Source organism: Atta cephalotes, assembly GCF_000143395.1.
Source record: "Atta cephalotes unplaced genomic scaffold scaffold00058, whole genome shotgun sequence".
In the NCBI taxonomy this organism is placed as follows: domain Eukaryota; kingdom Metazoa; phylum Arthropoda; class Insecta; order Hymenoptera; family Formicidae; genus Atta; species Atta cephalotes.
This window is the reverse complement of record NW_012130122.1, coordinates 227,692-239,295: the sequence shown is the minus strand read 5'-3', so window position 1 is coordinate 239,295 and position 11,604 is coordinate 227,692. Positions and strand designations below refer to the sequence as shown.

General features: G+C 32.9%; 4 protein-coding genes across 4 annotated transcripts in view; 2 read left to right on the top strand and 2 right to left on the bottom strand.

Annotated features, from left to right (window-relative positions):
- Positions 1-486, top strand: part of LOC105623506 (baculoviral IAP repeat-containing protein 8-like) — a 1,669-nt gene extending 1,183 nt beyond the window's left edge. The window contains exon 3 of the mRNA XM_012204900.1: positions 139-486. Within this exon, the coding sequence (XP_012060290.1) occupies positions 139-486 (348 nt within the window). The remainder of the gene's footprint in view (positions 1-138) is intronic.
- Positions 487-2,769: 2,283 nt separating this feature from the next.
- Positions 2,770-7,574, top strand: LOC105623445 (congested-like trachea protein). Its single transcript, XM_012204838.1, has 5 exons — positions 2,770-2,865; positions 3,021-3,135; positions 3,532-3,846; positions 7,056-7,229; positions 7,387-7,574. The coding sequence occupies exons 1-5, from the start codon at positions 2,770-2,772 to the stop codon at positions 7,572-7,574; spliced, it is 888 nt and encodes a 295-aa protein (XP_012060228.1).
- Positions 4,108-6,790, bottom strand: LOC105623444 (insulin-like growth factor-binding protein complex acid labile subunit). Its single transcript, XM_012204837.1, has 6 exons — positions 6,752-6,790; positions 6,164-6,301; positions 5,945-6,076; positions 5,054-5,871; positions 4,433-4,982; positions 4,108-4,281 (listed from the first exon to the last, which is right to left on the bottom strand). Exons 1-6 carry the CDS (start codon positions 6,788-6,790, stop codon positions 4,108-4,110), a joined length of 1,851 nt encoding a protein of 616 aa, XP_012060227.1.
- A 1,324-nt stretch (positions 7,575-8,898) lies between the features above and the next one.
- Positions 8,899-11,202, bottom strand: LOC105623443 (WAS protein family homolog 1). Its single transcript, XM_012204836.1, has 4 exons — positions 11,181-11,202; positions 10,478-10,607; positions 9,800-10,358; positions 8,899-9,669 (listed from the first exon to the last, which is right to left on the bottom strand). Exons 1-4 carry the CDS (start codon positions 11,200-11,202, stop codon positions 8,899-8,901), a joined length of 1,482 nt encoding a protein of 493 aa, XP_012060226.1.
- Between the last annotated feature and the right edge of the window lie 402 nt (positions 11,203-11,604).

Below are 11,604 nucleotides of genomic sequence, written 5' to 3'. Positions count from 1 at the left end.
CAAAGAACGAGCATTATTATTTTTTTCAAATGAAATATTAGAATTATACAATTTGTATATTTGTGTAACAGTTTAATCTCTTTAAAAAATTATGAAATAAATGTGTTGAAAGACAATCAATCTTAAATTGTTTTTTAGGAAACCGGTGCATCTTCAGTTAATGAATTGGATAAGAGAGTGGAAAAAGATGATAGTGAGAGTATTGCTAGCGAAAGGACTCAAAATTCGCTTTCTGAAAAAACTATTGCAGAAACAAGTACTATATCAGGCAAAGCCAATCCTGAGGAACAATCTGTCCAAATACAGGTTGACAAACCACGCAACAAAGATGCAACATTATGCAAAATTTGCTTTACTAGAGAATTACGTATTGCATTTATACCATGCGGACATTTATTGGCGTGTGCAGAATGTGCCAGTAATATGAAAATATGCGGTATATGTCGTAAGAATATTGAAATTGCTGTACAAGTGTATTTCACGTAGGGAGCGTCTTATCTTTGTAACACATTCCATATGAATTGTGCAGCAGAATTTTTTATCTATCATTATGAAAACTGGTAGGAGCTAACAAGAGCTTTTTAAAACAAAACTAAATCACACGATTCATGTAGCATGCAGCTCAACAAATACAATAACATCTGTTGATCTGCATGCTATATAAATGTGATTTAATTTTGCTTTGAAATGCCACAAAAAGGTCTTGTCAGCTCCTTCCATCCTTCTTTCCTTCCTGCCTATTGTCCATAATTGAGCGTTGTGACTTCTCTCATATGCCTGTGGTGAACACTTTGATTGTACACAGTCATAAGGGACCTACAATTTAATGATTCCGAACGACAATTTTGTTTAAAGAAGTGTACATGGAAGGATATACTCTCCAGTGGTTTGTCATTGCCTGTCGAGAGGCGATACGAATGTTCGAAAAATTTTTCAGTTCTGCCCGAGAGCGATTCCATAACTGTTTTACATGTCTACCGACAGATGTGTCATTACACAGCTTTTTTACCATCTAAAATATCTGTGCAACAATACCGACAATTGTAGATGTGTAAAAACAGTTACGGAATCGCATCTCTGGAGTCGAACCCAGGATCTTTGGCACAGCAGTCTTATGCACTTCCTGCTACGTCACACTCGCATTCAAAGATTTAGACTACGGTTCACTTTATGCTATGAATGCTTTGAAGCATTTGTAGTGTCAAATGAATCGCCCCCTAATGTTTATGAAAATAATTGTTTTCCAAATAATCCGTAATAACTTTAAATATTACAAATAAATAATGCGTTATAATGCTTCATATTTTTTTCTCTTTCTTTCATGTATATCTTTTCATGAGATATATAGCAATATTAAGATAAATAAAAAAATAGAATAAAAAACGGACAAAAGTCTTAATATGCGATAATTGGTGTGATTATCATATACCAAGTTATGTAATAGATACAATCGAAATATAAATGTATATGATAATTGCAATTACCAATTACTGCGTATTAACTTTTTATTTGTTTTAATATTTCAAGAGCCCAATTTGAATTATTAATTTGAGCAATGAAAAAAAAATCATACATTCCATTTTGAACATAATGTACCTGATATATAATCATTTTAATCCTTCTTTAATGCCCATTTTCATCAAAATAACTTAATTTCAGCTTACGTTACTTCGTTATTTCAGATTAACTTTCTACTAATCTCTGTTTAATTTTCTTTTTATCTTTTTCTAATCTTTAGAACTAAAAAAAACAAAAAGTATGTTAAACCGAGATTAAAGTTAAACTACTATCGATGAAAATGGGCATTAGTGAACACAAAGATAAAATGATACTATCATGTGAAACGAAACGCATCCCAATACATTCTTGTGCATTTCAGTTGCACCAATGTCACTTTGACTTTAAGCGAGACTTAAAACTCTATTTGTCTCGTTTTAAAACCAAAATGAGACAAAGAATTTTAAGTCTCGCTTAAAATAAAAGTAACGTTGATGTCGAATCGACCCTAAATGAATAATAAACTAATAATACGGTATTAATTTCATAATTTATTAGTTTCATAGACATGTACATATGTTTAAAACTTAATAATACTCGATTTTTATTTAAAATTTATTTTAATTTTAATGATATCATCTGAGTTTGATTTTCAATAGAGATAATTGCAGAGGAAAAATTGTAATTTTTTGGCAATATATAAGATATTATATCATTAAAAGTATGCATACTTATTTATACAGCTTTTATATAATAAAAAATCACGAATTTAATAATGTATCATCGAAATATTTATGTTAATAAAATTTTCATAAATTTTTATTAATTGTCGGTAACGTCATCGTTCTTCAATTATCCCCACACTCCATTGATAGTCACAAAAATTTGCCCAGGGCCGAGGGTCTTTAATAGTGCACACTCAATTATTGTGAAATACATTCACACGTACACTAATCTATATACATTTATCTTTCGAGTGTAAATAGTGTTATAAAATGCAGCTCGAAAAAAACAGATCGGCCGTATAACAATTTGTCCCTAATTTGCACACACTATTAAAAAGTCATTACAATATAAATACAATTATATAGTAAGACTATATGTAGAAGACTGTGACAAACATTATGATCGATTAATGGAATTTATGATCTCGAGCCTACGTCAAGGGCCAATTGTTGTTGTACTTTGACCCCTGACTTAATCAACGAGTTTTTTAAGACTGTTTTTTCGTCGATACTTTTATTTAGACTTTCAGTTTTATATACAATAATCATGTCGGATACCGTTAGTCCTATTAAATATTTCTTGAGTGGTGGATTTGGCGGAGTATGCACTGTGATAGCTGGCCATCCTCTGGATACCATAAAGGTAAGGTTATATTTTAATTGAACCAGCTTATTAAAAATTGAGTGTAAAATTGACACATTGCTTCTCTTTTTCTTATCTACATTCTGTCTAAATATTGCAGTTTGCCTTCTACAAGAATCATGTGCGTTTTGTAAGACATTGCTCTATGTATTTAGGTACGGCTCCAGACGATGCCAGTTCCAGGACCCAACGAATTGCCTCTCTACACTGGTACATGGGATTGTGCTAAGAAAACAATCACGAAAGAAGGAATACGTGGTTTATATAAGGGTATTTATATTTGTACTGAACATTACACGAATATCTTGTCAAGCTTTTTCCAATTCAATATTGAGATTATAAAGATATTTGTATAAAACCTTAAGTTATTGCTATAAACATATCGACATTTTGATAATTGTGTCAACTACATGAACTAGACTAGAATATTTTAGAATTTTTAAAACATTATGTAACATGATGTATAAATAGTATTCAAATAACACAACCAGGTCTATAGTTTTATTATAAGTAAAGTTATTATAAGTAAAGTTATTAAAAGTAAAGATATAATTAGTATCTTCATGAATTATTTATATCTCAGGGAGATATAAATATTATATTATTATATTATTATATTTTTGAAAGGAAATTATTAATTAGAATTGGATTTTGTTATTTGTTCAGGCATGGGTGCACCATTATCTGGCGTTGCTCCTATATTTGCGATAAGTTTCTTTGGCTACAGCATCGGAAAGAAGCTACAACAGAGTGTCTCAGATGAGAAACTCACTCCATTACAATTATTTTACGCTGGTGCATTTAGCGGCATATTCACGACTATTATAATGGCACCTGGTGAACGTATTAAATGTCTGTTGCAAATACAGCATGCAGACACGAAGCCAAAGTATAGTGGACCATTGGATTGCGCTAAACAATTGTATCAAGAAGGAGGCATCAGAAGTATCTATAAAGGCACCTATGCTACATTATTAAGAGGTATAATTCATACTTTGTTATATACAATTCTCAAAAATTATGTAATTTTTTATAAAATTATGTTTAAAGATGTTACACATATACCAAATAGAAGTTTGCCAGAAGAATTAAAATGGAAATTTTCACGTTTATTATGTACCTTAAAAGGATTAAGTATATTTTTAGAAAAGGAAATAGGTTTTAAAAATTTTTAATGTATTTTTCTTTTATTAACTCTCTGTGTATATCGACAGATACATACAATTTGAAAAGAAAGATTAGCTAACTGATATTGTTATCCTCTTCAGAGTTTCTCGTCTTTAAAAATTTTCGAAGGTACCTTTTCCTCGGGCTTCTGCATTGTAAACCACCTTTGCGCAATGCATAGAAGACACCCCAATTCTGTAACCGTTTTGGCGTTGAACAACGTGGAGCTGTTTCCTTATTTCTATTTACCTAAAAATGGTATTGCTAATAATTTTTATATTATTAATATTTATTAACATATTTCCTGATATATATTAATTCTTCTCTATTTCTCAATTAAGTCATTATAAATGGCTTTAAACAGTAAACATCAAATATGATATTGATAACTATAAATTACCAGATTAGGATTCCAATTGATCATGATACATGCACAATCCCAAGGATTATCGTCCAATCTTATATTTTGGACTCGCGTTTGTTTATTTGGCAATCTCAAATTTCTAAAAAAATCTAAAGGTAGCGAAGTTAATTTGTTCTTTGTAAGTATAATATCTCTCAATTCCTTCTGCTGTTGAGCAGTGAATAAACCAGGCGGTATAGATTTCAGATCGTTATTTGATAAGTCAATTCTCCTAACTTTTTCTAAACCATAGAAGGCATCCATAGAAATTTGTTGAATATGGCAATGACTTAAATCGAGATCCAATAAATTAGTAAGGTCGACAAATGCATCAAAATCGATGCTCGAGACATTTCCTCGCATCTTAAGATGCGTCAATGATGGTAATCCTTGCATGATAAAACGTTCTAATAGAGGTATCTCTAGATTGTACAAGTGTAATATCTCAACTCGACGTAGACCTAATAACGAATTCTTCTGCAGTTTCAGTTTAGATGCCATACCTCCGAGATACAATTTTATTGTCGTATTCATAATCTCAAAAGTACTAAAATGAACATATGATAATTTTCTCAGATTTAATCATAGAAACAAACCACGTATAGTATTATTTATTACCTTGGAAAAATGGAATCCAGAGGATTGTCCGTAAAGTCAGCGCTCACGAGTGCAGGGAAAGGCGGAAACGATAACTCTGACAGGAACGTTAAATTATTTTGTCTTAAATCCAGATGTTCTAATAGAAGCAATCCTGCCAGGTCTACGCTTTTCAATGTCAGTAATTCGTTGCTTGCCAGTGAGAGGGATCTTAAATTTGGTGTGCCATAAAAGCAAAATTCAGGAATGAATTTCAGACCGTTTTTTTCTAGTGAGAGATAAAGAAGACTATTAAGGCCATCGAACATGTGCCAAGATATATCTTTCAGGTTACAATCATAAATTTTTAAATGCGTTAAAACACCGAGCGCAGCAAACAGTTCAACATTTTCTCTGTAGCCTTCCAATTCTTGCTTATAAATGTCATATGGCAGTATTTCTTTATCTTCGTTATTCTGTTGACTCAGAAAAATAAGTCTGTGACCTTTGTATTGACTGCTATTGCTTATAGACACCTGGTTTTCATCGACTGTCTCCGTTTCCTGCGAGTTCATCGGCTTGATTACCAAATTTGCTTTGTCTTTGTTTGGTAAATTTAAGTTCGACAATTTAACTCGTTCCAAATTTAGATATAGTAAAGTAGATCCTAGAGGATACATTGTATCAGATGCGAGAATAATGCCGCCTTTTTCTGTATGATTATTCATCTCTTTCATGGAGGAGTCGCTATAATCTATTCCTTGAATATCTAGCGATATCAATTCGTTGAATCGTTGAAATGTAGTAGCTTGTAGAAGAATATCGATATCCCCGCTACCCGATTCAAGTAATGTCAAAACCTGATAAAACGCCAAGATGAGTTAATGTGAGGGGTATACAAACTTATGAAATTATATATGCTTCTTATGTCACCTGTATATCTGAAGGAAGTTTAGTCAAAAGTTCTTCAGGGTTGTCAACAATCACGCATGTTGCGATTTTCATCAGTTCATGAGTCATTGAATTGTCGTTTATATTAAGATCAGCACCATCGGAAGGTATATCCTGTTTGATTGAGAATGTATTAAAATTATAGAAGTGAATATTAGAAAGTGTAGTACACTGAAAGTGTTGATTGTCATTTACTCATACCTGATTATTATCTTTGTTTATGCCAACCCATTGATGCAGAGACAGATCGGAATACTTTTGGATCTCACAGGTACATCCCTGCGGGCATTTAATCTCCCACACATCACCGATATCGATAACTTGTCCTATACACTGATCCTGAATACAACGCAATTTGAATCAATGATTTTATATTGTGATAGAATATTTCAAACTTATAAATTTCTTGTGGTTTTTAATCTATCTTATAGCATTGAATTTTAGTTTGAGTCATTTTATGTATTTTAATATATTAAGATTGATTCATAATTGGTTCTTATTTTGAGATTGTCTTAAATATCTTAAGATGCATTAATGTGGTTCTCTAGTTCATGACATTATAAGATTGTACTTAAGACAGTTTTAAGTATAAGAATTGACTATGAATGCCGATCTGTGATTGCCTAATGATATCTTAAAACTGTATTTAAGACGGTTTTTAAATATAAGGATTGATTATGAATACCGCCTGAATGTGTCGACACACGTCACGTATACAAAATAATTACATAGAAAACGAAGTTGAATTTATTAACGGAGCGCACGACAAGTGTTAAAATTTGTATGTACCAACGACAAGATGATGAAAAGCAAGATAACAAATGTCATGTTGTTTCACTTTATAATGATTTTGAATCGGAGCACGATACTCGGGACCAGCGGCAGCACACTGGCCCGAAGGAAACTGGATTTTGTTAACTGTTATCTATATGCTTTGATGTGCTTCCTATCAAACAGGATGCCTTCTATCTGCCAACCCACATGCTATCTACTTGCTATTATTAATTCTACATAATGTTTATATGCCATCTTTGGTTCGCACAAGGATACTTAAACGATTCCTAATTTACTATGCCTCCATGTTTTTTTTCAGATATTCCAGCCAGCGGAATGTATTTTTTAACATACGAATATCTAAAGGAACAATTTACTCCAGAGGATGGGAAACTTAGTTTACTGGCTACCATAACGGCTGGCGGTTTTGCAGGCATTGCGAACTGGTTGGTAGGAATGCCACCTGATATCCTGAAAAGTCGCTTACAGACTGGTACGTATATATCTCTAAGAGTTTCTTTCTTTTTTATCTTTCAAAATTCTGATTAAAACATATTAAAGTTGTAATTAATTATATAAATATGCAATGTAATATTGGATATGGATATAAATATGCAATGTAATATTTCTTATCATACATTATTATACAGCACCAGAAGGTACGTATAAACAAGGAATACGCGAAGTATTTGTTAAATTGATGAAAAACGAGGGACCAATGGCGCTTTACAAGGGTGTCGTACCTGTTATGCTACGAGCTTTTCCTGCAAATGCGGCCTGTTTTATGGGCTTCGAAATTTGCATGAAATTCTTGAACTGGATCGCGCCAAATTTATAATTTAAATCAAACAATGTAATTATAGAATTTTTGAAAAATATTATAGAGATCTGTTGCTCCGCTTATACTTCATATTCGATAGGTACAAAGTGATTAATTTTACCGCGACAAAATAAATTATATACAATAAAATAAAAATTTAAATAAGGCTAATGTAAGTCATACGCCGATGTAAAAAATAGGATAAGCAGATACTATTCAAGTGTTGATGATTATCTTCATTTATTCTATTTCGAAATAAATGAAGATAACCATCAACACCTGTGTATATACATCTATTCTTGCCTCTAGCAACTTTATATATGTGTGTATATACCGAGAATATATGTCTCAAAATGATATATGTAAAATATTAGGACAATTTTGATTTTAATTTTGCCATGTATGTAAGTAAGAAACAAATGAAAGTATAACATCAGGGTATAATATATATTTGTGTATTCATTTGTAAAGCGTTTCAAATATATATTCAATGTTGCGAACATATCATATATCATAATATTAATAATTTTTAAGTATGTATTGAAAAACTGCTCAACAGTCTCAATAGTATATGTGCAAATTTTAATATTACAAATTTATTCTGTATTATACAATTTGAATATAAAACTTTATTAACGTAACAGTATATACATTAGTTACATTCGTATATTGTACACTTTATCGTATATTAAGAAATGTACAATCAGGATTTTAATGGACTAATTTTACTTTTGTAATATATTTTATGTACAAGACTTTTTTGAGGAAGATCGTACACAAAAAATGTGTGTGTGTGTGTGTGTGTGTGTGTGTGTGTGTGTGTGTGTATATGACGAATGAAATAAATATACATAAATGTAAGTAAATAATTATAGATAATTACTGGGAAAATGTATTAACGTACAAAATGTATTAACGTACAAAATAAAATTTTCTATTCTGTTAACTTATTTTTTTCATAACAATTTTTCTCATCCCTTCAAAAATTTTGTAATTTACTCATAAAAAGTCGCGTAATGTTATTTGATCGAACTATTGCATTGTCAGAATTATACATTCACAAAATATAAATTTTTATATAAATTATTTTTTCATAGAAAAAATATGATTAGCAGAGTTACGGGATGAAAGTAGAATTTTAAAAATCAAATAATTTTCAGATCTGAATAAAAAAAATAATATAATCAGATCTATATGTCTGATTCTATCCTCCTCTACTTCATTGAATTTATCCAATAAAAAATTCCCCTGAGTCTCTTCATGCGCGGATGTTGTCATTTATCATGATCATTTATCATAATTCAATAGCACGCTGTTCTATCAATTACCGTAACAGTAGTGATCACTCTTCCCAATCGTCCGTATCAGGTTGAGAGTCATATTCGCTGGTGGCGGAATTTCTATCCGACGCAGACGCTTCAGTCGGTTTCGGAGGAGGCGGTATTAAGCTCGACATTCTCTCCAGAGCTCCTACCGTAGAGCCGGCGATACCTTTGCGTCTTAACGCTAGTTTTGCATGTAGATCTGCCATCAGATCACCTCCTACCGAAGCCGAAGACCATCGATCACGCTTCTTTTCGTCCGGTACAGTAGGCCTCAATTTCGCTCTGCCTATTCCACCAGCGTCTCGTATCGCCGCCATCAAATTAGAACGATCATCCATTGTAGTTGTCATAGGCGGACGATTCGGTGTTTTATTCTTTTTTTCCGAACCATCATTTGACGTAGGCACGATCGGTTCTGCAATCGGTGGTGGTGGCGGCGGTGGTGGTGGCGGCGGAGGTACCATAACTTGAAAACTGATTTTTTCATTGCTCACAGCACTATTTGCATTTATGGTGACCGTAGGAAGTGGTGGAGGAGGTGGCGCAGGTGATGATGCAGTTGTCAAAGCTCCAGTTAAAACAGGCAAGTGTGGAGCACTATCTTCGGTCTTCGACTGAGAGTCTCTCTCGTCACTGATTGGCGTCGGTAGATCTAAACGAACAGTGGGCGTCGTGACCGCAGATGATGGTGCGATAGGGCTTTGGGAATTAAGATCGAGCACAAATTTCTCATCATCCACAATGCCTGGTAAATCTGGGAGTGTTAGCGGTACATTTATTTGAGGAACCTAAAAATACATAAGAATCTTCTGTAAGAATAAATCGTAGAATCGTAAATTTAAAAAACAAGTATAAATGTTTTCAAATTGACATAAATTATATTGTTAAATGAGTTAATATATTATATGAAAATCTGACCTCTCCAAGAGTCGGGGTATACAAATAGCTGGAAGACGCATCCATTTCTGACGAAAGCCACGGTTGTACAATTGAATCTGGAGCATCCTCAATTTGCTGCTTGTTGACAGACTGACGTGATGATCGCATGGACGTTTTTTCGTACGGACTATCCATGCTATCGAATAGTAGGAGGGCACTAACTGAGGATAATTGTGGTGGGAATGGTTCTACATCATTCTCAAGGTTATCTTTTTTGCCAGCCTTTGATCGTACGTGATAAAATTGGAGCTTTTCTTGGAGGCTGACATTCGCGGCATATTGACCGTCCTCAGTTTTGCAATTAGAAGATAAATATGCTTCGGGGATATCCTTTATAGGCACAGAACATTTGTAAATGCTTGGTATAGCAGCGATATGCTCGCGCTGTGACGGTATAGTCATTTGATACTCCTTGTAAGTGTGATTAGCCGGATATTTAGCAGCAGAATACATTTTTACCGCTTTCAGGTTTAAATTAGTTTGTAAATAGTGCAATCTGTCCTCCAACTTCATAGCTCTCTCTTTAATGTTGGTCAATCTAAAGACAAATTTATTCTTTAGTAAATATTATTATTGGATCAATCAAACGTATAATTAAGCAAGGCAATCGAATACAACAGTCACATTAAAAATCAAGAGATAATTTTTTAATTCTACCTTTGTGTGTTCTCCGAAAGCCTCCTATCAATGCAATCAAATATATATGAGACAGCATCGCCTAGATTGTCTAGAGCTTCTGCTATTTGAACTATAGTTTCTTCGTGTCTCAAATTACTTGGAATAATACCTGAAATTGGCAGAAACCAAATAAAAAACAATATAAAAAACAATATAATAAAATGTATAATAATACAAATACTATGTATATGTAAAATATATATTATTGTATACATATTTTATATGTATGCATTAATGTGTCGCAAGATAAATAATCGAATTTAATTAAATATAAATGTACAATTCTATAATTATAAACATTTACACATTATTTTTAACGAAAATATTTCCAATTCAAGAAAGTCATTTAGCACATTTAGATATATAGGCTTTAATTATTTTAATTTTTTCTTCGTCCTCGATATGAAATTATACACCATCCTGAGTCCTTTTATCTCCTCCTTTCTCAACCTAACAGATATAGCCTGGATTGCTTGCATATTTTTTAAAATAATCCTTTTATGATTTTCTAAATTCTGGGATCTCACTCTAAAGAATGAAAATTGAGCCAGAAGATTCGAAAGAGTGACATTCACTCCCAAAATTTTAGAGAATAGGTTATGTTGCATCATATAAATAAAGCGAACGTGCGGATTTGTACGTCGTGAACGGGAAATACCACAAAAGTCGGGATTCCACGTACCAATCTCGATTCGTTCTGGCATCTTGGTCCCGGCGAAAGAATCACAAAGATAACCGTCTCACAAGACAATAATGCACATCATGGACAATAATGCATATCATGGAACGTCAACTTGCGAAGTGCCGACGTGTCCTGAATTATGACACGCGAATACGCGGATTACGTTTACTCCTTGGCTATCTCAGCTGTACTCTGCATGATATTGAATGACATCCGTCTCAGACCATATTTCTTAAATTCGACGACGAACTGTCACTGTAAGCATGATGGAAAATTTAATTAGCTAGCTGATTGCTCTGAAATCTAAATTACCGTTTGTCTTACCCATGCCATGCGCCATGATGTAAACAAGAGTTTCATTGCGCACGATGATGGTGATTGAATAATTAAAATTTAGTCTCAAATACTCAGCTACGCAATACTA